The 27625-nt window shown below is 52.2% G+C and overlaps 1 protein-coding gene across 1 annotated transcript in view; it reads left to right on the forward strand.

Moving 5' to 3' along the window:
- Positions 1–25624, forward strand: part of ADAMTS14 (ADAM metallopeptidase with thrombospondin type 1 motif 14) — a 28110-nt gene extending 2486 nt beyond the window's left edge. Inside the window, exons 3-22 of the mRNA XM_062496237.1 lie at positions 4793–4949; positions 5597–5793; positions 13326–13409; positions 14375–14531; positions 17409–17514; positions 17630–17773; positions 18337–18469; positions 18591–18704; positions 18875–19023; positions 19215–19390; positions 20244–20377; positions 20569–20692; positions 20802–20882; positions 21648–21811; positions 22265–22430; positions 23107–23239; positions 23380–23587; positions 24129–24255; positions 24666–24776; positions 25299–25624. Of these exons, the coding sequence (XP_062352221.1) occupies positions 4793–4949; positions 5597–5793; positions 13326–13409; positions 14375–14531; positions 17409–17514; positions 17630–17773; positions 18337–18469; positions 18591–18704; positions 18875–19023; positions 19215–19390; positions 20244–20377; positions 20569–20692; positions 20802–20882; positions 21648–21811; positions 22265–22430; positions 23107–23239; positions 23380–23587; positions 24129–24255; positions 24666–24776; positions 25299–25624 (2991 nt within the window). The remainder of the gene's footprint in view (positions 1–4792; positions 4950–5596; positions 5794–13325; positions 13410–14374; positions 14532–17408; positions 17515–17629; positions 17774–18336; positions 18470–18590; positions 18705–18874; positions 19024–19214; positions 19391–20243; positions 20378–20568; positions 20693–20801; positions 20883–21647; positions 21812–22264; positions 22431–23106; positions 23240–23379; positions 23588–24128; positions 24256–24665; positions 24777–25298) is intronic.
- Positions 25625–27625: the final 2001 nt, after the last annotated feature.

A 27625-nucleotide genomic window follows, 5' to 3' on the forward strand; every position in this document is an offset into this window, starting at 1 on the left:
AAGGACTTTTTTTCCTCCCCCCCTATTTCCCATAATAAATTTATTGCTCCATGGCCAACAAACCAATATCCTGGTTTCAACCAGGAATTTCCCATGATGAAGGACACGAGGCTGAAGGGACAAGCAGGTGCTCGGCCCCCTTGCCCTTGTGGTACATCCAACGCTGCAGTTGGTTTCTCTTTTCCATGGATTTTCTGGCTGTAGGGCCCTCTGGCTTGAGTGAGTCCAACACCTTCCATCTGCTCAGGATCCCCCCGCTTTGGAGGAGTGGGGAGATCAAGAGGATTCCCAAAAAGCGGTGAAAAGAGCTTGATTTAGGAAACAGAGCAAGAAACAGAACCCAGACCTGGTTCTAGATGTGGGTGGGATGGGAGGATGATGTTTATGACCTGTGGGAGAAGCAGCAGAGCATCTGGGACGGCTGTACGTGGTCGGGAGCGTTGCTAATGGGCCGGAGGGAACTCTTCCATCAGCAAGGACCCTGGAATTCCTGTGGACTTTTGCTGGAAGTTGTCCACGAGCTTTGGAAAGGGACTGTGGCTTTTGCATCCCGGTATAGTGCGCGTGGGAGGCGCGGGGCCGCGCTTGGCCACCGGATCCTGGCCAGAGGAAGAGCTCCGGGGTGCTGCGGATGAGGGCTGTGTACACAAAGAGATTAGGCCGTGTATAAACGGAGACCGAGATTATAAATAACAGGGTGGGGAGGAGTGGAGGGGAGGAAAGGAAAAAAAAAAAAAGACAAAACCAGAACCCAGCTCTTGAAAAAAGCGAGTCCACCCGAAGTCTTTGCTAGATCCATATTTAGCCATGTAAGCAAGGCGATGCTTTTCCCAGATGCCAAAGCCGTGGCACCTTCCACAGCTGTCATCATTCGCTGCGGGCATCCACGCGTGAGAATCTCTGGCCTTTCATTTTTTTTTTTTTTGCAAGGGTGTCTCGGTACCAGGCTGGGAAGATGCTGTCGCCCATAACGTAATTTCAAAGCTGATCTAAGCCACCGAATTCCTGACTGGCAAAGTAGCGTTCCGCAGAAATCTCCGCCGGCGGACACATCTCGCTGCAGTGGAGGCATCCCAGATTTCCCCCCTCTGGCTTTAGCAGCGTGTGGTCAACCTTGCTTCCTTCCTGCTCTGCTGTTTGCAGGGATGGGTGAAGGATTATCATCCACAGACACCATGTTTGTGTGCCTGGTTTTTCCCTGGGGTGATTTGCCGTAGCTCTGCAAACTGTAGAGCCAGCGTTTTCCATCCCCGTGGCCCTGGCTTGATTCACATGGGTGGCAGCAGATAAGCAGAACACAAAAGCCCTCAGGAACAGTAATTAATTGGGAGTGGAGGGAGAAACAGCCCCCCAGAAGGATGCCCCACTGAAAAAAAGCGTGGCTTGGTCTTCCAGGCTTTTCCTTGCAGTTCCTGAGTTGTAGGGTTAATTTTGGGGAGGAAAAGGGTGTGAGATGTCCCTTTGGTCATGTAGGTCCCGCTGGCCTCAGCTGGTGTGGGTATTACATGGGTATGAGGGCTTTTCTCCCGGGTCATAATCCCAAGTTTTGGCAGTGAGATGCAAACCGGGCCCTGTTTGGGCCAAAAACCCAATTAATTCATTAGTGCTGAGAGTGTCTCCATGTCCTCAGTCCACCAGCAGCTACGTGTGAGGCCTGGCTTGGGTCACCTGGCAAAGCCTGGCCTGTAGCCACCCCAAAAACCTCGCAGCTTGGCAAAAAGAGGAGGGAAAATGAGTCAAAGGAGGCAAAGTGCTGTGTTTGATGGGCTGCAAATCCCGTGCTGCAGAGAGGCATGAAAATAGTGATGGAGCACCTCTGGACCACGCCTGATGCCCTCTGGGTGGAAGGGGAGCACTGTTATCCGTGGTGTCTGTGTTCACACTGCCTGGCTTTCTAGGACTTCTTGTCCAAATTATGTGTGAATCTTATAGGAAAAAATACATACTACGCACGCAGCTGGATTCCCCCCTCCTGTTAGCTTCCCTGGACGAGTGCAGCAGCTTTATTAATTTTTCCACATCTCAGCTGTGTTCAGTGTCAGAATCTCCTGAATTCCTGTGGGAGTTGAAGCTTTTTATCCAGCAGTGGAGGAAGAGTTCCTTACTCAGGGTCTTGGGGGGACCCTCTTAGTGAAACTGGAGCTCATCTCTCCCTTATCCTGGAGAGGCACAGGAGAGCTGGAGAAGAGGTTTCACCCTCTGTTAGTGAGTTTGGTGTATGTTTTCCCCCTTTCCAGTGGAATTGTCTTTAAAGGGCCATTTTCTAGTTTGGGAATATCTCCACTGAGAGCTGCAGACAGCATCTCATGCTAGAAAAAACAGTGATAATAGTCCCACCAATTGATTTAATTTGGTTCGGTATTATTGAACCAAATCAATTTGCTATTAAATTAAAATCAAGGGCTGGAAGCACATAGCTAATTGATCACTGAGGATGGGATTGAGCTCTTGGAAAAAGCCCAAGAAAAATTGAGTGGGAGTTTTTGGGTGGCATCTGACCTTTTCTGCTGCCTCTCTGCTGTTACAACCCTCCCAAAATGCTGAAAACACGACCTGAGCTGCTCCTCTTTGTGAGCGAGCGAGCGGGTTGGTGCGTGCCTCTTGCAATGGTATTTTCTGGGTTGTTTCGGTTTTTTACATTTATTTTTGTGAATGCCAGAGTGACCGCTGCAGCTTCTGTTTCATTTTTTGGGCTGTTCTGTCCAGAGGGACACAAAAATCCCTGCGTTTTCCATCCCCTTTGCCGTCGGTCATCCCCGGAGCCGGCAGCGCGTTGCATCCCGCCTTTGGGAGAGAGTCTGGGCTGCTTTATTCCTTGAGCCTGATATAATTAGTCACGAGCTGTAGGGCAGCTCAAACCCAAGTGGGCTGTGGCTTGGGACCAGGCTCTTTCACATTTTTAATCCAGCCGTGTCCCGGCGCGGCAGCACGGCTTTCCTCCAGCCGCCTGACTCAGCAAGTCCAGGCTTTGGCCCTAAACCCATAAACCGGCTTTGGGGTGCCTGGTCCCGAATGAAACGCCCCGTGGCAGGGCTGGGAGGGGGTAGTGGTGTCCCAGAAGAGCTCCACCTGGGGCAGGGGCTGCTTCTGCTCCTTCTCTTACTGTATAATAAAGAGCGATGTTTTGGAACTGGAAATTAGGAGAATTTCTTCATGGAAGGTGTTGTCAGGCCCTGGCACAGGCTTCTATTCCCCATCCCTGGAGGGATTGAAAGGATGTATGAATGTGGCACTTGGGGGATGTGGTTTAGTGGTGGCCTTGGCAGTGCTGGGTCAATGGTTGGACCTGATGGTCTTGGAGAGCTTTTCCAACCGAAAGGATCCTGTGATTCTGTGCCCTGCCCCATCATCATGGCCTCACCCAACCATCACTAAACCTGACTGGTGGTTTGACCCTCTTGCTTGTTCTCTGCCTCATCACCACCACCCTGCCTGGAGCCCCTGGTTAAACCTGGCTGTGTTCTTCATCTCCTTGGCTGAGGGTGGGGGCACAATCCCTGGCTGCCCCAGTTTGGCCTGGATGTCTCCTGTGGGAAGAGCCTGAGATAGGTGTGTCAGGCGGGGACTTGGATTCCTCAGGAAGGAAGTAAAACAAAACCAAAGCAAAGCCAGAACCCCGCTTTGCAGCGCGGTTAAGCAGTTAATAAAACCCAAGTGGAGCAGGAAATTTGAGGAATCCAACAGAGCCAGGTTGGCCATTACCTGATGAATCCAAAGGGATGTGAACACGAAGGGGACCCAAAGAGCCAGGTGTGTTTAGAAGAGCCCCAGCCTCTGTTCAAAATACCTCTGTGTATATATTTTACTTTTATTTTATTTGATGGAGAACCATCCCAAGAGCCTTATGAGGACTCCAGTAGGTCCATGCTGCTGAAGGCTTTGCTCCAAGATCAGATCCATGTGCTCTGCTGGTGCTTTCCAGGCAGCTCTTCAACAGCGGGCAGTGCCGTAGGAAGGAACGCACACGTGCACCATGGAGGGAGCTGGGAAATGTGCCGAGCTGGGGGGGGCTGCCCATGGGATGGAAGCCAAATCCCTTGGTGATCCTTTTCCTTGCCCAAGGTCTGAGCTGGCCGGCGCTGTGGGGTGTGAGCGCTCAGGCTGATGTAAGGGGGATTTGATGGAAGCTCGGTGTTAATTAGGAACAGGTTGGTAGCCAGGACAACATTTCCAGCAATGTTTGCCCTGTCATTCATCTTCCCTGTGTTTGGGAGGTGGAGCTGTAATGCTTTCCAGCTTCTGCTCCAATGGGATTCGCCTGTGTTAATTCCCGAGTACTTCATGGGGCAGAGAGAATGGTTTCTTTCCTTCTTGTTGCAGCTTGTAGGGTCAGTGAAATGGCAGATGTGCTAACAGCACCACGGGAATGGAATGGGGAGGGTTCAGGGAGGCTCAGGGGTGTCTGGGGAGCCCCTTCAGCCTTGTATCCCTGAGTTCAGGGTCCAGCACAACTCATGGATGAGACAGAACAGAATTTTGTGGCCATATAAAGACACGACTTGAATTGCAGCCAGGTTTTTTTTGTTGTTGTTGGCTTTTCCTTCCTTTTTTACTTTTTTCCCCCCCATCTACGGGAGAAATTAAGGGTTGTCGTAGATATAGATGAGCATGGTATTAGAATCATCCTGGTGTCATGGAGTAGGATCAAGATCATTTGGGATGCCTTTCCCCTTTGTGCTTGCTCTGCATCAATCTTTAACGAGTACATTGAGTATGTACGTCCCCCTACACTTATATAAAACCACACTGGTTTTTTTTCCCCCTCTTTTCCTTATTTCTTTGTGGAGTCCAGGCTGGCCTGATTCGGACAGACAGCAACGAGTTTTTCATCGAGCCCCTGGAGAGGGGCCAGCAGGACACGGAGGAGCACGGGAGGGCCCACGTGGTCTATCGGCGCTCGGCCATCCGGCAGCATGGACCCGAGCCACGCCACGACCTCCATCCCCAAGGTAGGGCCTGCTGGAATCCAGTCTTTCCCAGAAATTAGCAATAACTATTTCAGGTGAGGGAGTGGATTTCTCCTTCCATGAGCCTGTGTACATCTCGCCCTGTGGCTTTAGGCTCAGTTTAACTGCTAAAGTGAAGAAGAAGGAAAGGAAATGCTGGGCTGGAGGTGCTGCTTTGATCACCTCTGTGTTGTGAGAGTGGTGAGGCACTGGAAGTTGCTGCCCAGAGAAGCTGTGGCTGCTCTGTCCCTGACAGTGTCCAAGGCCAGGTTGGATGGGGCTTGGAGCAACCTGGGATAGTGGAAGGTGTCCCCGCCTATGGCAGGGGGTGAAACAGGATAATCTCTGAAGTCCCTTCCAACCCAAACCATTCTGTGATGATTCTAGGAAATGTGGCCTCGATTTGACTTTTTAAGAGATCACAAGGATCATTTAAGGTTCTCAAATCCAATCATTAACATGTCTTTTTGTGCTGGTCTTCACAGTCCAGAGCCATTTCCCCGCCACAGAGCGAGCTGGACCGGCAACCCCGCCGGAGCTCAATATCCTGTCGAACTTAAACCCCTTATCTATTTTCCCTACCGAATTTCTACTTTTGTGGAGCGTCACCGTGGTATGAGGTTACTTCAAAGGCTCTTTTTCCCACCCAGTGCCCAGCGTGCAGGTGGGTGAGCTCCCGAATTCCCTGGAGCTGATGGCGGAGCGGCTGGGGGACGCGGAGCGCAAGCGGCGCCACGCCAGGAAGGATGACTACAACATCGAGGTGCTGCTGGCCGTGGATGACTCAGTCGTGCGCTTCCATGGCAAGGAGCACGTCCAGAACTATGTCCTCACCCTCATGAACATAGTAAGGCTCGGCTCTGGGGGGGTGTGGATCCCACCCTCCCCCGGTTTTAGATGCTGCAAATCTGTTATCCTAGGAAAAGAAATGGGTTTGGGAGGGGGAGCAGTGCTGCAGGAAGGGCTGTGCCTTCACACAGCCGGCTCTGGCATTTAATAGCTGTGGGAATTGGAGGGATGGAAAGCAGAGCCCTTTGATGTTCATCTCCATCACCTTCCCCTTGCCAATGGCAGGGTCTGGTGTTGGTGGTGCTGTCACTTTCTGTCACCTAAGTCCAAAAGTTTCTCCTGGCTGAGACCATTTCCTCCTCATCACTGAAGTCCCAGCAAATGCTAGGAAAAGAGAATGGTCGTGGCTTACTTAGTTCGAAATTATGGTATTTGTAATTTGTTTTGCAATGATGATGTCCGTGATTTATTCTAAATACTGTTTGTTGGTAGAGGAAATATTTTTATAGCTTTTCAGAAGCTTTTTGGAAACCTGTGCACCTGGATAGCCATTCAGGATGTGTTTGAAAAGTTTAGTGCAGCTTTACAGTTCCTGCACCTCTCCGCATTCAGAGGCACGGGGCAGCCTATGCTGATTCCATACATCCCTTTACATTCCTTTTTAAGATAAAAACATCCATATTCCCTGGGTCCTGAGAGATGTGGAAGGATCAATATTTATTCATCCAGTCATCCTGAGGGAGATTTGCTCCTCCAGCACCTGAATGTCTGCAAATATGGTCTATGCTCAAGGATCTCTTTCTCTCTCCCAGTTTTGTTTTGTTTTCCATGCTTTATCCACACCTCTATTTATTATTTTTTTAAGTGTTCTTTTACACAGTGGTGGAAAATGTTCAGAAGGCTCAACCAGCTCTGGAATGGCCAAGTTGTAAAGATGCTTTTGGGTGCTTGGTTGTTGGTTTGGGCATCATTATTTCTGCCATATGGCTGGAAACAAAGGGGAAATTATCAAAAGGGGGAGGTGGGGGGCGGATCTGTGGGATTAGAGGGTTGATGGGGTGGAGGATGAGTGAAGTGGCTGGTCCCGAATAGGGAAAATGTTGAAGAAGCAAACGCCTTCATCACAGTGTTTTATTCCCTGGCATGTTATCCCGCTGCCTTTGGTCCGATGCTCTCAGCATCACTTAAATTCACTCTCTGAGCGTTTCTCCCCTTGACTCTTAAATCCTCCTGGCCAGGGGGAAGCCACAGGGCTCCCTGCTCTGCCCTCTGGCTCTTCCCACGTTTCGGGGGTCGGAGATGATGTCATTTTTCCTTTCCCATCCCGACGGAGGGGGGAAGGACATGGGGGCGGGATGGCCAAGTCTTAGCGCCCGGGGATTGTCAGCTCTAATCAAAAGCTCGGTTTTCAGGCGCATTTCATGGTTCCTACCCCGCGGGCAGGACTTTTCAAGGAGCGAATGCGCGGGATGCTGCGCTGGGAGAAGGGAGAACCCGCTGCCTATTCAATTAAAGGCGGCGCCGGCGACTTTAATAAGGAGGGGAAAACCCCGGGGTTAACACAGGCAACAAATGCTTCCCCGCAAGTATTATTTCCTTCTATATGTTCTCCCCTCACCCCTTTCCCCTTCGTTCTTTCTGGTTTTTAGTGCGTTTTCTTTCCAGCGTTGCCGTGACCTCCGTCCGCCTCCTCTTCCCTTGGCGCCGCCTCGTTTCCTTACCGGCTCAGATTGCCTTAAAACACCCGATTCAGCAGAAAAAAAAAAAAAAAAGGAAAAAAAAAAAAAAAGAAAAGAAAAGAAAAAAAAGAGAGTCCTGCTTTCTGGCCTGGGTGGCAGAGGGAGGGAGAGAGGAGGATGCCGGGGGGCTGGTGGGGAGGAGCCTGCTGGGACCACACAGCTGAACATTAATCCCATTAGCTGGAGAAGAAGGGAAGAAGGATAAGAGGCTTGGCCAGCCCTCGGACGAGAAAAGGACTTAACGAGCTGGGCTGGAGTAAATCAGGGACGTAACTGGGAAAGTTTTCCTGTCTAGGAGCTCTCCTATCGAGATACATCCTGTCAGGAAAATTAATCCACTAAGACCAGAGGTTTATGTCCCAAAAGGAGACAGAGGAGTTCTTTTACTTTATTCGAATAAAGGGAGAAGCCAGGGGGCATTCCCCTGGGATCTCTCAGTTTTTTGGAGGACTCAGCCTCCCTTTTTATCCTATTTTCCCGGCCACATTTCCCTCTCTCTTTCCCCATGGGCTGAAGTACTTCAGAGGCACAGACTTCCCAGGACACCTGATACCTGAGATTCCCCTCTGATGTATAACCCTCCCTTGTAATTTTTAATTCTTGTGGAATTCACGGTTTTTCCCCAATTGCTTCTTTCATCTTTCAATTTTTATCAGCAAACTGTACAGTTTGTTTGTAAAGGCAAATATCTTTCTTTGACATTCATCAATCACTGGACTCCATCCCATTGTTTCTTTTATCTCTCAGTGCTAGTCTTATCTACCAGCAGACCCACAACTCGTTTGTAAAGACAAATCCGTCATTCCTCTCAATCCCGAGGAAAGGGGGCAACGAGTTTGAAGTAATGATAAACTTTCCTGGCTTTTTCTGAGGTCTCCCCTGAGTGCCCAGGGAGCAGTGGGACATGCTTCCCTTCCCAGCGCTGCTGTAGGTAGGGTCCCGGGGCTCATCCCAAGACACAAAACCCTTTATTAGGAACTCTGTGTCGGCTGAAGCTTGGTGATAAATGATTTGTCACGGAGAAGGCTCTTTTTAAATTTTATTTAAAGAAACAAACCCCACAGCCCTTATTTCATTGCCAGAAATGTGGATGCTTTTCAGTGAAGGGCGCTGTGTCCATCCCGGGAGGTTGACATGAGGATGACTGCTCCTTTTGTGCACCTAAGAGCTTCCCTGCAGGCAGGCTGCCTTCCCTGCTAGCTCCCAGCCCGCATTCCCAGCCTACCCTTCCCTTCCTGGCTCGGATGCTGCCCAGGAATTTGGGGTCAGGTTGGAGTCAGTGGGAAAGGCTCAACTCCCCTTCTGCCATCAGCCGCTGAGCTTATCTCAGCTCCGAGCTGAGCTTTCCTTTCACCTAACCAAAACTGGTCTGTTGGGCTCTTGGGATGAGCATTTGGTGATGTGGTGGCTCTGGAAAGCCACTCCCCTCTCTAGCTTGCTGCCGGGGGCAGGAATCGTGATGTTACAGAAAGAAAATTAGGATTCCCCCAGCCATGGTGACTGCTGAGATCAAGGGCTGGGAACCAGGAGGGAATCCAGCACCCTGGAAAAGGAAGGGGACTGGAAATATTCAGTGCTTTGCTCTGCTTTCCCTTCTCTTGCATTCAGGGAGTTGGGCTTCTTGGTTTTCTCTGCCAGACTTCCCACTGCTTGTCCCTGATCCTTTCAAGTCTGGGGATGGCTCCACTTGTAGGGGAGAAGCCAAGCTGTGGCTGTGTTAAACCTGGCCCTGGCCTCAGCTGGTTCCCTGGGCTCTTGTGGGATATTGCCCATGATTTGGTTAAGGATGCAAAGGTACTTGGTGTTTTCCCATTGTTTTGGGTTACTAGGGAAACCCCATGAGTCAGAGCCCTCTCCAGGCTGGGACTTGCCTGGCTCCAGCTGAAATTATTGTTCCCAAGGGCAGAGCAACGAAGAGTGCTACTGAGACCCCACAGAAGAGAAGGTTTGGGGACAAAAATTAACCTTCAGCTTTGATTTTAACCCGTGTATATTCTTTCCTTAAGTGAAGAGCTTATGAGCCACTTCCTTGATAACTGATAATAACAAAAATACTTCTGATGTCTGTCATGTGTACATGCACTTTTCCCTCCCCTCTGTATAGGCTTACGTGTTCGTTGATATTTTTTTTGGGCCAACATGCCTTGCTCTGTAGAGAGCTCTGATCAAATCTAGTCTTGCCCTGCAGAACAATTCTCCCCTTCCTCTGTTCCTCCCCACAGATAATGTGGGTCAGCCCTCACAGAGGTGACATTTTATGCTTTATGCAAGCCCAAAAATGTGGTAAGGGGAACTTTCCCCTCCTTTCCTAACCCCCCAGCCCTGGCAAAGAGGCTCAAGGTGAATCCACCAGCATGAAAACCGAGTGAGGGAATAAAAGAAAGGAGTTTGAAGATGACTTGGCTGTTCCAAGTGAGCGATCCTGGCGTTTTGAAATGTCAGCTATTCTGCTGCTTTGGCAAATTCTTCTCGTGTCTCTCCCTTTGTTTTCCTTCCCTGAAGAACAGCGAGGTCTAGACCTTGCCAGTGCGGTTTTGCTGTCGGGATCTCACGTCTGGGGCTGCAGACTCGGGGCTGGCCAGGAGGTTTGCAGGGATTTAGGGAGACAGCCTGCCCTGCTCCCAGGCTGTAATGTTCCTTTCCTTGTAAAGCATTGCCATTATCTGGGCTGGGGGTGGTCCTTTGGGGTGGTCGTTCCTGCTGGTTTGCCCTTAACTCACAGCAAGCCTTAAGGGCTGGGCTGTTTATGGGTGGGAAAATTCAATTTTAAATGAAAGAGGAGAGCATTTCTTGCCAGGTGATGGCGTGAAAAAGGCTGAGCATGGATGAGAGGGATAAGATCTTTATCCCCTGGCTTCAGGGATGTGGGTCCCTTTACTGGAGCCCTTTGCTGAACAGGTATTTTTGGGGGAAGAAGTTTCTCTGAAGACACTGACTTGCTTAATGGCATCTGCAGAGGGCAGCCTGCAATCTGCTCTCCAGGTGAATTTCCATGTCCAGGGTGATGCTCAGCCCCTCCAGCTCCATCCCCACTTCTTCCACAGGCACTGGAATGCTTGGGAGAAGCTGACCCTGCTGATGTTCCCCCTGTCCCAAAACTCGGGGGCCCGCAGGGTTGCAGCCCTCGCAGCACCAGTGCCAAGCCCTTTTGATATGATTCTTTTTCCCCCCTCAATCAATAATTGATTTCTGGCTGTGAAGGGAAGTCTGTAGCCTTGGGCAGTCTGGTTCCACATCTGCTTTCTGAATTAACCCTAAACGTCGCTGCAGAGCTGGTGTCAGTTAAGTGCAGATCCCTGCCTAAACCCTGGACCAAACATGGGCTGGGCTTTAGGTTAACTCTTCATTTCAGAGGCTGGAGACAAGGAGTACCAGGTCCCCGTGAGCTGGAGGAGAGTGGAAGGAGAGTTCCTTCTTTATAAGGAAGATTTATGGAATTAAATCCCAACTTGGAATAATACAGCAGGGTCTGCTGAGCATCCTGCCAAAATATCCTGTGCAGCTGGGAAGGGAGAGGTTTGTGCTGCTCTGCTTGATACTCCCAGTCACAGCAAGGTCAGGTCGTGGCTGGTAGAGAAGTCCCTAAGGCAGGAACGTGGCTCATCCTGGTGGATTGAGGGGTCCTCAGGAGCAGGCAGCAAGCAACAGAGTGCTGGTGGATGACCATAGAATCCTAAAATCATGGAAAGGGTTGGAAGGGAGATGAAAGCTCACCCCATTCCAACCCCCTGCTGTGGGCAGGGGCACATTCCACCATCCCAGGTTGTTCCAAGCCCCATCAAACCTGACCTTGAACACTTCCAGGGATCCAGGGGCAGCCAGAGCTTCCCCTGGGCAGCCTCTGTCAGGGCCTCACTTCCCTCAGTTCCTTCCCAATATCCCATCTGACCCTACCCTCTGTCAGTTTGAAGCTCCAGCTCCTGACTAGTGCTGGGGGTGAAGATTTGGGAAAGTGAAAATGGTTGTGTTTCCTGTTTTGCTCCCCAAACCACCCCCCAGGTCCAGCTGTACATCTCTTCAAGCATGGTTTTAATTTCTCATTCCCTCCCCAGTTTCCCAACCTGCCATATTACCAATATTATTGTAAGGGGTCAAACTTAGGACGTGGGATTTCTCTGGGATCCCAAAGCCTCCTACATTCTAAAACCCAGGGCTGAGCCTGACATCCCTGGGGAGTTGCAGCTCCTTGCTGGGTTGGATCCTTCATACCTCAGTGGGTCTGTAGGCCTGAGTAATGTTTGCAGCTGCAGCTCTGCATGACCTTCCACCCTTCTGTGCACGTCCCCCCAAAATAATGGGCTGGGCTCAGAAAAAAACCCATCATATTCTCATTATTCTTACAAAAGGGGGAGGGTGAAGGAGCATCCCACCCACAGAAAGTAGGGATGAGCTGAGGGTGGGCTGACCAGCACTGTCTTTCCACACTGATTGATAAAATACCCTGCAGCTCTTGCAGCTTCTGCATCCAAAGGGATGCGTTAATGGGGATGGACTGGCAGTTTATTGATTGATTTTAATTTTTTATAATCGACTTTTCTGCATTCAAGGCTCAGGAGCTGCATTACCTCTCTGCGTGGCTCGTAGGCACCCCACGGGAGTATTGGTTGTCATGGGGAAAAGGTTAACACTGGGTTTTTGTGTTTAAAACTGGCTTGAGTGGATATTTCAAATGGAATCCCAGGCTGGAAAGTGGAGGGCTTGTAAAACACTGGGGAATGGCTAACTTGGACTTGGGCAGCAGTAAAAGGGTAGTTGTCACCCAGCGCTTGATGAAAGATTGAAAAACCCCAAAGGAATGGTGGAAAAAAATAGAAAAGATCCATAAATCTGTCTTTATAACCTTCATCTAGTCCAGAAAGCTATGGCAGAGCTGAAGCAAATTAGTCTCCCGTTGGACAAAGCTGAAAAAGTAGATTTTAATTAAAACATGAATTCTAGTCAATACTAAAAATGGTATTAATTCGGTCTCCTCGACTTGTGCAGTGAACCCCCATTTGTGGAACTGTTCCTTTGTGAGGCTTTTTGGGGAAAAGCAAGTCCCATTCTCAAAAAATCAGGGTGCTTTTCTTCCCTGGGCTATGTTTTCCCACGTGCTGTGCAGGAGGTGCAGGGTCTCACGTGGGTTTGTGGCTGGCCACTCCGTGCCTCTCTCCATGTCACTGTGCTCAGCTCTCAGAGACATTTCCCATCTGGATGTCCTGCTCTCTTGGTTGCATTTAGGAGCAGAATTTGTTTATTCTTCCTGGAAACGCAGAAGGAAAAGGTTATGGCTGGTTCTTTCCTTTGCAAGGTCATTTTTAATAGGTGAGGATGGTACAAATCTCATTGACTCATGAGCCCTCCCTGTTCTCTTCATTGTGTTGCCTTCTCCTGGGATTTCTGAAGCCATAGGTCAGGTTTGACTCACTGATGCGACTGAGGAGAGCCCTGGCTTTGGGGAGAGGCGAAGGATTGTGTCAGAAAGCCATTTTTCCTTTGGATGCTGGAGTCTGGAGCATTTCCATCCCTCTGAGGGATTCATATTCCAAAGGGGCAATGGCTCATTGAGAAATGCAGTGGAGGAAATGCAGCCCTTGATGGAGATGGGTGATGTCATTGACCATCTGAGCCATTCCTGGGGAAATTTTGGCTTATTCCAGCTTGGCTTTTTAACTTTGTGCTTGTTACACGTGGGAAAATGGAAAAAAAAATAATCCAACCTTCCCACAGTGGGAGGAAGGGGATGAGATCTTTGCACCTGGTCTTGGAAAGCCTGGAAGGGTGTGGAGCGTGGGAGCGTGGAGGACAGGAGGGGCTTGAGAGCTGGGATGGCCTTAACTTCTTCCCTGTTGGATTTCCCTCCCTTCTTCAGGTGGATGAAATTTATCACGACGAGTCCCTGGGTGTTCACATCAACATCGTGCTGGTCAGGATGATCATGGTGGGATATCGCCAGGTAAATCCAGTGTGGCGAGCAGGAGATGCTCTAATATTTATTTAGCACTTAGGTAAGCCCAGGCTTGGGAAAACGTAGATGATGGGATAAAGGTGGCTCCCCACACTGAGAGGAGCTGGACATCAGTGAGGAGAAGCCATGGTCGGGAACTCCTTGACCCTGCTCCCTGGCTGTCCTGTAGCCCTGGTGTGGCTTGGGCATGGCCAGGAAAAGCGTGGGAAGGTTTCCTGAGAGGTTTTCATGTGGTTTCTCAGGCTGCACTTACTTTTTAAGGCTTGTTCGAGCACAGCAGCCAGATTTTTCTGTAAAACAATGTGAGTTTCTGTACTTTTTTGGGGCATGCCCCTGTCCCACAGGAAGTGTTCCAGCAAGGGTGTTAATGACTCGACACAGTGATGTCTCTGTGTGTGTGTGATCCACAAATAAGACCGGTTAGGTATTGGAAAAAAACTTCCTTATAATAGAAATATGCTTGGCTGGCAGAAACCCAACATGTCCTGGAGATCCAGGGATGGTCTTGAGGAGCTGGGATAAGGATGGAGGCTGGCCCATTTTTGGAGGCTTCCATGGGACCAGGAACATCATCTCTAGCTGAGGAAGCCAACAATCTGTCTGGCTCCCTCCCGGCGACGTTTGTGCTCTGGGCTGGAGGTTGATCCGTGGAGGGGAGGAGATTTGGAGCTGTGGTGATGCAGCGGGATGGGAGCTGCCAGGCTCTGTTAGGGATGATTTATCTTCCCCAAAGCTGATCTGGAGGCAGCTGCTTTGTCCAGCTACATCACTTCTCAGGTTCAGGGGACGATGTAGGAAATAAGGAGCAGATGTTTGAATCCAGGAGCGAGCTCAACTCACGGAGCTCTGCTCTTCCTGCCTCCCGATTGGGATAAAACCTCTTTGGCTTCCAGGGGGAGGGCGACACCTCTTCCCTGTCCTCCCCAGCAGTGGATTTTCCGTTCTTTCCGCAGTCGGTCAGCCTGATCGAGCGGGGGAATCCGTCGCGGAGCTTGGAGCAGGTGTGCCGCTGGGCGCACTCGCAGCAGCGCTCCGACCCCGAGCACGCCGAGTACCACGACCACGCCGTCTTCCTCACCAGGCAAGATTTTGGGCCTGCAGGTATGCAAGGTACTGTATTTGTCTCGATCAGGTATGTGCAGTTTGCCGGGGGGAAAAGCCAGCCAGGGGTGAGAGGATTTCCTGCCAGCACAGTCTGTTACTTGGCCAGCAAGGTCCAGAAAAAGGTTATAAAAATCGGTATTTTTTTTCTTTCACGTGAAGAAAAGAGAGACAGAAGAGAGAGACAGGGAATTAATCCAGAGCATCAACCTGAATGGATAAAAATATCTCTGTTTATTTAGTCTCCTGCTCCTTGATTTCATCTACCAGTCCTCCCCTTGGCCCAAAATGCCTTAAAAATATAAAAATAAGATTAAAAAAAAAATGAAATGCCACAGGGAGCCCCATGGGGGCAATCAATTTATTCTGTTCTCTGGAGGACCTTTAAAACTTGTTTTTATATGGGTTTATATCTTGGACGTGGGAGCATTCTATAAACCCTGGGCCAAAGAGGAAGTTTCACTTCAGGAATCTCTCACCTTCTTGGTGCAGAGATTGCGCTGGTGTGGGCTGACAAGTTGGAGGCCTTGCTAATAAAAATTTTCAGGAAAACCTTCTGATGTTGCATGGCTCCATTAGGAAAACAGGTGCTTTGGTGTTATCACGAGAGGTGACTTTTCCCAGTTCTGAGCCTGCCGCTTCCAAATTCCCATCTCCTCATTTCCACGCTGGTGGCCAGGTCTGGATTTCCATCAGGAGGCTCCGTTTGATGCCGTGAATGGGGTGGGTATTGTCACCCTCATCTGCAGCACAGGTCCTCCTGGTGTGCACTGGAGGAAGCAAAGGTGGAGAAGGAAACCTGTCCTAACTTGGATTACCTCCATGAAAAGGATGTCCCTCAGCAGGAGATGAACCTCACGAAATATCCAGCTGGAAACCCTCCTGAGTGTGCTGTGGCCACCAAACAGCAGACTTTGGCTTGTGCCAAGCAGGTGACCTGCCCTGGTCTCCTTGTCCAGAGTCACACGGGTGAAATACCAGCTTTTGTTTCATTTTTCTAGACCCTTCCTGGCAAAGTGACTGTGTCCAAAGACATTCTTTCGTGGGAGGACCTTTTTTGGCAGAAGGGGGAGACTCCCTAGGCTGCCCCTTGGTGGGAAGGAGTTGTGAGTTCGATGGAGCAGCCCTGCTCTAGAGGTGCTCCTTCCAGCAGCTCCTTCCCCTTTTCCCTGAGGGTCTGGCTCTCTGCTTGTCACACATCTCCAGGACTTTCTGTGGAAGTCCCCGTGGTTGCCGTGTCCTAGCCTGGCTGTGCTGCATGGCACAAGGAGCTCCTCATCCACTGGGAATTTCCCTCTGCTTGGGCTGCTGGAATAGTAACACTATGCTTGCTCTTGCCTCTTTTCCCCCAAAACAAAGTTCTTGGAGATCCCCGACACCCCATTAAGCTCGGGGATGCGTAGAATGAAGGACCAGAGAGTGGCACCAAATTATCCCTGCCCTTTGAAGAGAAAAACAGTGGACAGATGGGTTGTAAATTATTAATTGCTGCTGTAGGGGTCTTGTCAACACCCAGAGAGTTTCCGTGTCCCTCTGCAGTGGATGGCACAGGAGGGTTTTCTGGCCTGGGCTAAAGGATGCTCAGAATTTAGTATTTTTCAGGTAGTTGCTTCTCATCATCGTTCTCCTGTGGAGAACCTTTTATACTCCTTCCAGTTCTTACTGGAGTCTTCACTGCAAAAAACTGCTTTTGTAAGCATCCACCATTTCATATTCCTTTGTCTCATCTCCCATCCACAACTTCTTTGGTTGGGAATTTATCCAATTTTCATCCTAGACAAAATAATTTTACCCTTCCCTTGTAGAGAAAGCTTCCCACAACTTTGTTCTTTCCTGTGGAAAGTTTCACAGGGGGAAAAAAAATGTCTTTTCAAATTATTTATCCGGGGTTTGATTTATTACTCTGTGCTTAAACCCTGTTTTGGGAGTGACTTGGTATGGATCAAGTATCCCACAAGGATGGGGAGATCTGTGGACCCCGTGGTTTAGCCAGGGTGGGTGTAGGGATGTGCATCTCCCTTGGCTCATCAGCACCCCTCTCCTGCTGCTGCCCACTCCTCTTCCAGCATCCCAGTCCCCAGGGCATGGTTATCCAGCATGGTCCTGCCCTGCTTTTGCCTCTCTGACCTCTAAGTCCTTCCTTCACTAATTCCCTTGATGCCAAAAAGGGTCAGCCTTAAAAAAAAAGCCAACACACGTAAAAGCCTTTGAGGAGTAAATTCTGGAGTGTGCCAACAAGTTAATTGAATTGGGCAGAAATATGGTGAAAAGTAAAAGAAAAGTGACCAAAATGGAGGCGATGTGTTGCTGCCTGGGCGGGGGAAGGTTCCTCTGCCCTCAGCTGCCCCACTGCACTGCACTTGATCGAGGGCTGGGGTGCTGGGCTGGGGCGGGTGCATGTGCGGGTGCGCCCCGTGGGGAGCAGGGCTGTGGTTTTGGCAGGGCTCTGGGGAGCTCCTCATGCCTTCCCTTCTCTCTCTTTTCACTTCTTTATTTGTTTTAAACGAAGAAGAATGTGGGGGATGCCATTCCTGGGCTGGGAGGCGATGGCCACCCACACTGACAGGGTGTCGTGGGTGCTGTTTCTGCCTCCTGCCTGCCCAGGTGTGTTGGCACAAGGGCACAGTGGTGCCATCAAGCCCCAGAGCAACCTCTGCTGGCTTTTGGCACCGGGGTGATCACACTGGTGAGCGAGCCTTTGGGCTGCCATCCAAGTGACCTCCTCTTCAGCACCTTCCCTCTGTTTTCTCTTCTGTTGCGGCGAAGCCAGGTTATGTATTTGCGGGGTGGTTTTTTTTCTTAATTTTTCATTTTTGCCCCTCCTCTCTCAAAGGTTTTCTCTCTCCTCTCCTCCTCTCTGTCCTTCCCTGCTCTCTTTGCCCCCAGGCTACGCTCCGGTGACGGGGATGTGCCACCCTCTCCGCAGCTGCACCCTCAACCACGAGGACGGCTTCTCCTCCGCCTTCGTCGTCGCCCACGAGACCGGGCACGTGTAAGTCGTGGGGACAGAGCTGGCTGTGGTGGTGCCCCTCTCTTTGCAGAGGGGGCTCGCTGCTGCTGCTGCTGCTGCTGCTGCAGGTGTGAATCCCTTGGGATCTTCCCGCCAGGTTGGGCATGGAGCACGACGGCCAGGGCAACCGCTGCGCCGATGAGACCAGCATGGGGAGCATCATGGCACCGCTGGTCCAGGCCGCCTTCCACCGCTACCACTGGTCCCGCTGCAGCAAACAGGAGCTCAACCGCTACATCCAGTACGCCCCTTCCAGCTGGGGAGGGGATGTTCTCCCTTTGGACTGGTGGCTGGTGGCTTTTGGTAGCCAAGGATGCTCCCAGGGATGGAGTGCCTCTGGAGACAGGCTGGAAGAACTGGGGGTGTTTGGCTTGGAGAGCAGAAGGCTCCAGGGAGATCTTGGAGCCTCTTCCAGTGCCTAAAGGGGCTCTAAGAGAGCTGGGGGCTCTAAGAGGGCAAGGGGCTTCCCTCTGACTGAGAGTAGGGTTAGATGGGATAATAGGAAAAAATTCTTTCCTGTGAGGGAGGTGAGGCCCTGGCACACGTTACCCAGAGAAGCTGTGGCTGCCAGTGGATCCCTGGAAGTGTCTGAGGCCAGGTTGGCTGGGGCTTGGAGCAGCCTGGGCTAGTGGAAAGTGTCCCTGCCCATGGCAGGGGCTGGAACTCTATGGCCTTAAAGACCATTCCGACTCAAACCATTCTGGGGTTCCATGATAATTCAAATTACTCAGTAGCTGAATTTGGAGAGTGGCCTGGAGCTGAGCGATGGGCTGATGGAAGGAAATCCTCTGTCTGACTCTGCAGCTCCTACGACTGCCTCCTGGATGACCCCTTTGAGCACCAGTGGCCCACATTGCCTGAGCTGCCTGGAATTAATTATTCCATGGACGAGCAGTGCCGCTTCGACTTCGGCGTGGGGTACAAGACGTGCACGGCCGTGAGTACGGGCTGCATGGCCACGCTGTCCCCCCTCCCTGGCATCCCCAGCAAGCCTGGCTGCCACCATCCTGCTGCTCCTGGCCGCTGCTGTCCCAGCCCAGCTCCTCTGTGCTCCCCAGTTCCGCACCTTCGACCCCTGCAAGCAGCTGTGGTGCAGCCACCCGGACAACCCCTACTTCTGCAAGACCAAGAAGGGGCCGCCCTTGGATGGGACCGAGTGCTCTCCTGGAAAGGTAGGGGCTGGTCTTGCTTCCTACAGGAGGGATGTGTGCGAGGGCACGGTGAAGAGCACCTTCCTCCCTTGCTTTACCATTTCTGTAGTGCTGTGGGTGCAGGAGAGCTCTCCACTGGTGCTGGGCGCTTTGGAAGAGGTCTGGAACTCATTCCTTCTCCTCCCTTCCAGTGGTGCTTCAAGGGCCACTGCATCTGGAAGATGTCGGAGCAGCCTTACAGCCAGGATGGCAGCTGGAGCTCGTGGTCCAAGTTCGGCTCGTGCTCCCGGACCTGCGGGGGAGGCGTGCGATCCCGCAGCCGGAGCTGCGACAACCCGCCGTACGTCTGGGCTTTGCCTCCCTCCCTTTTCCCAGCTGGAAGTGGCCACGAGCCAGAGGTTCCTGGCTCTTCCCCTCATTGGCAGGGATGGGAACATCTGTTCCTGCGAGAGCCGTGCCGTGTATTCGGGCACTGAGCTGTGCTGGGGTTGAACACCATCCCCTCTCCAGCACTCTTACATTATTTTCCAGCCCGGCATACGGAGGGCGCCAGTGCCCAGGAGCCACCTACGAGTACCAGGTGTGCAATGCCGAGGAGTGCCCGGGGCCCTACCAGGATTTCCGTGCCCAGCAGTGCTCCAAGCGCAACTCCTACTACACCCACCAGAACAGCAAGCATTCCTGGCTTCCCTACGAGCATCATGACGGTGAGTGGTGGCGGGTGCTAGCAAAGGAGCAGCGGCCAAATTCCTTCAGAGGACTCTGCCCTCGTGGCCATCACCTTGGGATGGAGATTGTGCTGGCTGCACAGATGTTGGGTGGTGGGAAGCTCCTGAGCTGGAAACTGTTGTGTAATAAGCCGACATCGAGCAGCCAGCTTTTTAAAATCACGGAATCGCAGAACGGTTTGGGTTGGAAGGGACCTTAAAGATGATCTCATTCCAACCCTGCAGCCATGGCCAGGGACACCTTCTGCTAGACCAGGTTACTCACAGTTGGAAGAACATTTCCAGGGACCCAGGGGCAGCCGCAGCTTCTCTGGGTGACCTGTGCCAGGGCCTCACCACCCTCACAATATAGAATTTCTTCCCAATACCCCATCTATTCCTGCCTTCTGTCAGTTTGAAACTATTCCCCTTTGTCCTGTCACTCTGAGCCTTTCTCCTTGTCCAAAGTTCCTCTCCAGCTTTCTTGGTGCCCCTTCAGGCACTGGAAGGGGCTCTAAGTTCTCCCTGGAGCCTTCTGTTCTCCAGGCTGAACACCCCCACCTCTCCCAGCCTGTTTCCAGAGCAGAGCTGCCTACTTGCATTGCAGCCTCATGTGGTGTGTCCTGTCCTTCCCTTAATTTCCTGAGTGTACTGGGCAAAAGTGCGGGCTCTTGAGCAGCAAATGGGCTTGGGAGATCAGCCACATGAATATCCTGGGCTTTGTGGAATTGTGGCTGTGCTCAGGGGTAGGGGCTGAGATGGGTTTCTGCCTTCACTCACCCTAACGAATTTCCACAACCCCCTTTTCCCCCCACCTCCCTTTTTCTCCCATTCCCCTTTTCCTTTGCCGCAGATGCTCAGAAGTGTGAGTTGATCTGCCAGTCCGAGGGCACGGGAGATGTGGTGTTCATGAACCAGGTTGTTCACGACGGGACCCGCTGCAGCTACAGAGACCCCTACAGCGTCTGTGTCCGGGGAGAGTGCGTGGTGAGGAGTTCTTGTGGGGCTGTCCCTGTCCTTTCCCTGGCCAGGAGAGAGCTCAGCCCCTTGGGGACACGTGTTTTGCCCCTGGGGACCGAGCCCACGTGCAGCAAAGGGGATGACGGAGCGATGGGCTGGGCTGCAGGGCTGTAACCCCGTGTAACCCCAGGCTTGTCCTCTCCTCCCCCGGGTGCCAGCACGTGGGCTGTGACAAGGAGGTTGGCTCCCTGAAGCAGGATGACAAGTGTGGGGTCTGCGGGGGGGACAATTCCCACTGCCGGACGGTGAAGGGCACGTTGGCCAAGACCCCCAAGCAGCCAGGTGAGAGGCCTGGCTGGGTTTGGAAGTGGATTCACAAGCTGGATTCGTGTGTCCAGTTGGAGGAAACCTGCTCTTTCTCCTCCCTCCCTCCTTCATCCCTCCCTTTCAGGTGTTTTGAAGATGTTTGAGATCCCAGCTGGAGCAAGGCACCTTCAGATAGAAGAGATGGAGCCAGCATCCCACAGCATCGGTGAGCATGCCCTAATCTGTAAATGGGTTAACTGCACCACTTAATTCGTGGCTTGTCTTCATTTTCTTCTATCTTCACTCAGAGTCAGGATTAAAAACGTGAAGGAGACAAATTTTCTTGTGTTTGGGCTTGGTTGTTCATTAAATCTTACCTAAAGTACAGAGCATTCTGCAACACTCCTAGGTACCAGCTAAAAGTGAGCAAAATGTACCTGAATCTAGCTAGTTACAAGGTCTTTTAAAGCCATACAGTCCAATAAAGAGCTAACACCTATATTATTTATACTTTTGACCCAATAACCAAACACCCATGACCCTCAGTACAGCACTAACTATCCAACCAAAAACTACTACCTGAAACTAGAAAGAGGGAGGGAGGAAGGAGACAGAAAGAGAGAATGCCCAAGAATGTCCCTCTTGTCCTGTACCTATTACTATATTCTAAAAATCCTAAATTCCAAATCCTTCACCATGAGACACCACACACCTCTATTCAACTACACACCAGTGATTCTAACTCCATCACTCAAATTTGGAAGCCTTCTCCAAGGCCTCGAGTCAAAAGCAATGTTCTTCTGGGGATCAGTGTCAGAAAGCTCAGAACTCCCAGGCTTCTGGGTTCCAACACTAGTCCACCTCTCCCTTCACCCTTTTTCAGCCCTTTTCTCATAATTCCCACCAAAGAGGGTCTTGTTTAGGTCATTCCCATCCTCCAAAGTGAGTGACCAGAGAGAATGATACTGAAACTATCTCATTTCTCCTCCAGCTGTTAAGAATCAAGCCACGGGGAACTTCATCCTGAATGCCAAGGCCAAAGAAACCAAAAGCCAAGTGTTCATTGAGATGGGCTTGGAGTGGGAATACACTGTGGAGCAAGGCAAGGAGAGCCTGAAAACCAGTGGTCCCCTGCACGAGGCCATCAGTGTTTTGGTAAGCCTGGCTGGCACAGGCTTGGGGACGACTGTCACAGACAGGGGAGGTGGTCTGAGGTGTGATATAGCAGGTGATGGAAGGATGTGGGTAGAGGAAGAGTATGGGGCATGTCATTAAATCCAGGAAATGAGCCAACCAGAAGCAAGAGGTGACGAGCTGCTTGAGGGAATGGCACAAGGATGAGTGGCTCGGGCACTTGCCTTTGAGTCCAGCTGCACATTGCTCTGCAGCAATTGCTTCTGATTCCAAATCCCATTTCAGTTATGCTGGTATGTGGGGAATAACAGGTTGGATTCCCTGGACATGCAGGGAATGGCAGATCTGGGCTCCCATTCATCTCTGTGTTCGTCCCCAGTTTTGGGCGTGAGCCGCCTTGCCATGTGGTCCCTTTCCCATCTTCATTCTTCCATCATTCTTCCCCCTCTCTGACTGCTCCCTCTGTGCCTGCAGGTCATCCCTCAGGAGGAGGAAGTGAGGAGCAGCCTCATGTACAGGTACATCATCCACGAAGACCTGCTGCCCATGATTGGAAATAACAATGTCCTGCTGGAGGAGATGGATTCCTACGAGTGGGCCCTCAAGAGCTGGTCCCAGTGCTCCAAGGCGTGTGGAGGAGGTAGCTTCCTCTTCATAGCAGCCTACAGGGCATGCACGGGGGGATGCTTGGATATGGTAGAGGGTATGTGAACCCCTTGGGGCATCTCTGGCAAGGAAAAATTATTGCAAAGCAGTTTGAGTGAGCATTTTAGCCAGATTTCTTATGGAAACAGGGCTTGCGTGACTGTGTGTGCGTACCTTTGTCTGTCCATCCGTGGACCTGCTATGATTTTTGAATTCCTTGGCTGTTTTGAACTGGATTTGACCCAAGAAACAGTGATTTGGAAGATGACCACTACTAAAGTTTGCACAGAAGTAGGCGTGAGGTTTGCTGGTGAAAGCCCGTTTCCATGCTGCCACTGGGATGTGACCCTCCGATCATAGGGAGCACCTGGTGCTCTGGGAATCACAGTGGTTTGGGTTGGAAGGAACCTTTAAAGATCACCTGGTCCAAACCCCTGCCATGGGCTGGGACATCAAACACCAGCTCTGTGCACTCCACAGCAGCCTGGGGGACGCCGAGCGGGGAGGGTGGAGGGTCCTGCAGCCACATCAGGGTTAACTGGGCATCCTCAGCAAACCTTGGGTGGCATCTGAGAGCACATATCCCAGCAGGGATGCAGGAGAGTGGCCTGGGGGAACCTGGAGGGACTCCCACACCCATCACCTCACTGGCCACTCTCTGCCCCCTTCAGGCATCCAGTACACCAAGTACGGCTGCCGTCGGAAAAGCGACAACCGGATGGTGCACAGGAACTTCTGTGACAACGGCAAGAAACCGAAGCCAATCCGGAGGCGCTGTAACCTCCAGGAATGCTCCCAGCCCATGTAAGTCCATGTATGGCCCGAGGTGCTCCCATCCCTCTCCGGCGGGAGGTTCAGGGCTGCGTTGGGAGCGTTTCCAGCCTCTTCCCAGCACAAGCATCGCCTCAAATGCCTTCTCCATGTCCATCTTCCCTCCCTGGCAGGTGGGTGGCTGAGGAGTGGGGCGCCTGCAGCCGCTCCTGCGGGAAGCTGGGGGTGCAGGCGCGGGCGGTGCAGTGCGTGCAGCGCCTGCAGGACGGCACCAACCGCACCCTGCACACCAAATACTGCCCCGGGCAGCGCCCCGAGACCCGCCGGCCCTGCGGCCGCCTGCCCTGCCCCGTGCAGTGGAGGACAGGAGCCTGGTCTGAGGTGAGGAAACCCCCACAAGGAGGGTATGGGAGGTGGGTGTGGAGGTCAGGTGCTTATAGGGGTCGTGGAGTAGAATCCTGGGATGGTTTGGTTAAGAGGGAGCTGTAAAGGTCATCTAGTCTGGCCCCCCTGCCCATGGATGGGGACACTTTCCATTAGACCAGGTTGCTCAGAGTCCCATCCAGCCTGGCTTTGTTGGAGATAAGGGTACAACAGACTGTGATGTTTTCACAGAATCCTGGAATGGTTTGGGTCGGAAGGGACCTTAAAGCCTCATTATACCTCCTTGCCTTGGTCAGGTCCTCTTCCACTAGACCAGGTTGCTTTCGTGGCTTTGAATACTTCCGGAGATAAGGGTACAAGTAAAAACGAGAGGAGAAGAGCATCCCTGTGCGGAGAGCGTGGGGGTTTGGGAGACAGGGAGGGAACCCCCATATCAGAAAGCAATATCCACCTGAGAAATAGCCATCAGCACATGCTAGGGAGTGTGGGGGCTATCCCCACGCTGTCACTTTCTGTCTGTCTGTCTGTCTGGGTGCAGTGCTCGGTGACCTGCGGGGAAGGCGTCCAGCAGCGGCAGGTGGTGTGCAAGGGCAGCGAGAGCGGCGCGCGCTGCGAGGGTGACAAGCCGGAGGCCATCCAGGGCTGCCACGTGGCCCTCTGCCCAGGTGAGAGGAGGAGGAGGTGGCACTGGGATGGGGCATGTGGTGGTGGGGATCAACCCTCATGAATGCCTCCAGCCCGTTGTGGCTTCAGGAGTTGCCAGCAGGTTGGGTTGAACGTCCTTAATGCTGCTGGCTGTAAAAAAGGAGTTAAAAGCCAGGCAAAGTATTTCCCTTCTCTTAGCCCTGGTGTTGTCTGGTTTTGGGTTTTCTGGCAGGTTGAACGTGTGATGAGCTGGTGGAGATGGGCACCCTCGAGTTTATCTCGGGAGGGTTTTGAGCGGCTGAAATGCTGGGTGCTTAAGGGATTTGATTTTTAAGGAGATCCCTAAAAACAAAACTAACACCCTCCCGAGGCATGCTGAGTGCTCTCAGCACCCCCGTGGCTGCTGGACATCGTGGTGCTCTCTCTGCAGGGAAGCTCTCCGGCATCACCACCAGCGCCGATGCCGGTGACCACGGCACGACCAAAGGGCAGCGGCTGCCCCAGGACAGTGCCAAGAACCCCGTGAGCAAGATCTCCTCCAGTAAGTGCCCGCGCTCGTGTACGGGTGGTGCTTCCTGGGATAACCCTCCCCAGGACTTCTGCACCTCCCTGCGGGAAGTTCGGAGGTGGGAGCTCATCCAGCAGCGCTCCTGGGGAGTTTTACCCTCCGCTGCTGCTCCAAAGCCCGGTGCTCCATTGCCATCGTGTGGTGGATGAGGTCCTGCGGTTTCCCTGTTGCGTTCCTTCCGCATCCCGGTTTTTATACTCTTTCCTTTTTTGACGTTGGAATTTTTTAAAGTAAGGAGATGGCTTTTGGTTTAAAGTCCTTCATAGCTGGGGCTCAGTGCATCTTGGTTTGGAGCATCTCTTGCTCTCTGTTTTTTCTCCATGCACAGAATCCTTCAATTCTTCGGCATCATTTCCCAGGTCCCTCTTGCCCTCTTCCTATGTGGGTAGGCAGTGCTCTGAAAGGGCACCTTGTTCCCTCTGGGAATCCTGCTGGAGAGGTGCCGGGCTGGGAGCTCAGTGCCACCTTATTTTGTGCTGCTCTGTCCCTCTCCAGGGGAGCCTTGCCTCGGGGACAAGTCCATCTTCTGCCAGATGGAGGTCCTGGCTCGCTACTGCTCCATCCCTGGATACAACAAGCTCTGCTGCGAATCCTGTGGGAAGAAAGCCTCCTCCACCACTGGCTCACCCCCCGTCACCAGCATTCCCCCGGGAACCACCACTCCCAGCCCTGCTCTGGCGCTCTTCCCCTACCCCACTACCCTGGCTCGGGGGCAGCCTGGTGGGGACCCCACTCCAGCACCTGGGATATCCAGCAGTGGTGCTTTCCCAGGGGAGCTGCCAGCGCCGAGGGAGCCAGGAAGGGGCCAGGGGGCCAGGTAACCTGCTCAGGACCACCTCACTGTGAGGCAGGGAAAGCCTTTCTCCCTCTTCCCTCCCTTTCTCCTCATCTTTTTCCTTTCCCCCAACTTCCAGCAATGGTTTTCATGGGTGTCACTGCCAGGTTTGGGAACGACCTGGCTTAGCACCCAGGAATTCCTGGGAAAACCACTCATTTCTCATGATCCCACACGGCCTCCCAGCCGTGCCATGGCGCTTTTTGACAGCACTGTGGGAAAAAAAGGTGGAAAAGAGCAAAAAAAGTTGTGTGTAGACAGGCTGCTTCCTCCCAGGGTGCTAAAAAGATGTGGGAGGGGGATGGCTTTAGTGTTGCATCTTCCTTCCTCCTGCTCCAAGCAGCAAAACAGGAGAGTCCTGGCTTGGTGATTCAGCCCTGGAGCTTGGGGATAGCAATGAGAAGATCATGGGAATCTGGGGTGGGCAGGGAAACTGGAGGGAGATGGTGAGGTGAGGAGAGGGGAAATGTGGGGAAATCCCAAATTGCTGCTCTGGGCTGTCCCTGTTGGGGTAGAGAGTTTGGGAAACATGTCTGGGGGAAGGTGGAACGTGACAAGCATAGAGCTGCTTCTGTCCTGAAGGCAGGAAGTGGTCCAGGGGATTCCAAAGTGAGCAATAAGAACCACGGGTCAAAGACCAAAAGTTGATGTCAAAAATGCCCGTCACCTGGGAGTGACTTGGTTTTTTAGCCAATATGCCCTTGGCCAGCCTTGAGCTGATACCAATGCCCAGCCTCCCCAGGATCACCAGCCTCATCCCTACACCCTTGGACCCAGTGCCTGTGGGGCAGCAAAAGCTTGCAGGGGGAACTGGGAGTGACTGGGAAGCCAGGAATGGATTTCAGAGGCAGCTATAAGGAGACAGGGAGAGAGACAAAGATTCATCTGCATGTCTCATTGCTTGGGAATGGGTGGAAGGGGGGTGATTAATACCATTACAAACTATTGTGCCAAGTACTAAATGTTTGCACAGCACTTTAGGAGCCTTGGGCTGCCCTCTCCTTGCTGGGTTTTGGGCCAGCTCTGGGCACAGGGTTTGCCTTCGTGAGTTTCAGTCCCCAAAAACTTCCTGACAAAGGTGTTCCTGAGGGGGCTTCCATGGTTGTGGTATTTAGGGCACCTCTGGGTACAGTGGCAGGGAAGGTGGGCACCTGTGAGGGAAGAAATTTTGGGGAGGGGGAGGTGGAGTCCCAGGAAGGCAAGGCTCGGCAGGTAGACCGGTTTGGCATTGCTAATTGGGATGTTCTTGGGAGCACATGCATGGTGAGGGTCCTGCTTCCCCAGTATCCAACAAGTAGGATGTGGCATCCCTAGGGACAGTGTTTGTAAACTCTGCAGGTATCCAGGGCTTGCTGGTGAGGTGGCCTGGGGTGATTTTCCCTGTCTGGCATGGATTGTGACAGGGTTGAGGTACTTGCTTTGACTCAAATGGATGGAGACCCCTCTGCATTCCTGACGTTTTTAGCATTGGACTCTGAATTGCTCCCCTGGAGCTTCCCAACACCCTCCTCCAGCTGCTGAGTCACGGCTGGACGAACATTTTTCCAACTCCTCTGAAAGCACCTGAGGCTGGAGGTCCCTGGGCTCCCGGGTGCTGCCCTTTGGCATTAGGTGGGCATCCCAAAATGTGGAAGAAAGCCCCCCAGTCTGTCTGAGCCACACAGCTGGCACACCTCGTGGGAGTGGGCACATGGAGGGTGCCTGTGGAGTGCCCAGATCCAGGGCATGCAGGTATTCCTACCCACAGGGGATCCTGTGGGGATACCAGAGTGGCATTCACTCCTTAGAATGCTGCAACCACCACCATGCCCCCTGCCAGCCCCTCCATGGGAGCGCCAGCATTTATTTATTGTGCCAAAGAGAACGTTTTGTTTGCTCTCCAAGGAGCATAACGAAAAGTCCTTTCCCCTCAAAAATGGGCTGTGACATCCTTCCTCTGAAATTCCCAGCTGCACCCCTGCCTTCCCTGCTGGCCTAGGCTTTGGTG

Source organism: Cinclus cinclus, chromosome 7 (assembly GCF_963662255.1).
Source record: "Cinclus cinclus chromosome 7, bCinCin1.1, whole genome shotgun sequence".
Lineage (NCBI taxonomy): Eukaryota > Metazoa > Chordata > Aves > Passeriformes > Cinclidae > Cinclus > Cinclus cinclus.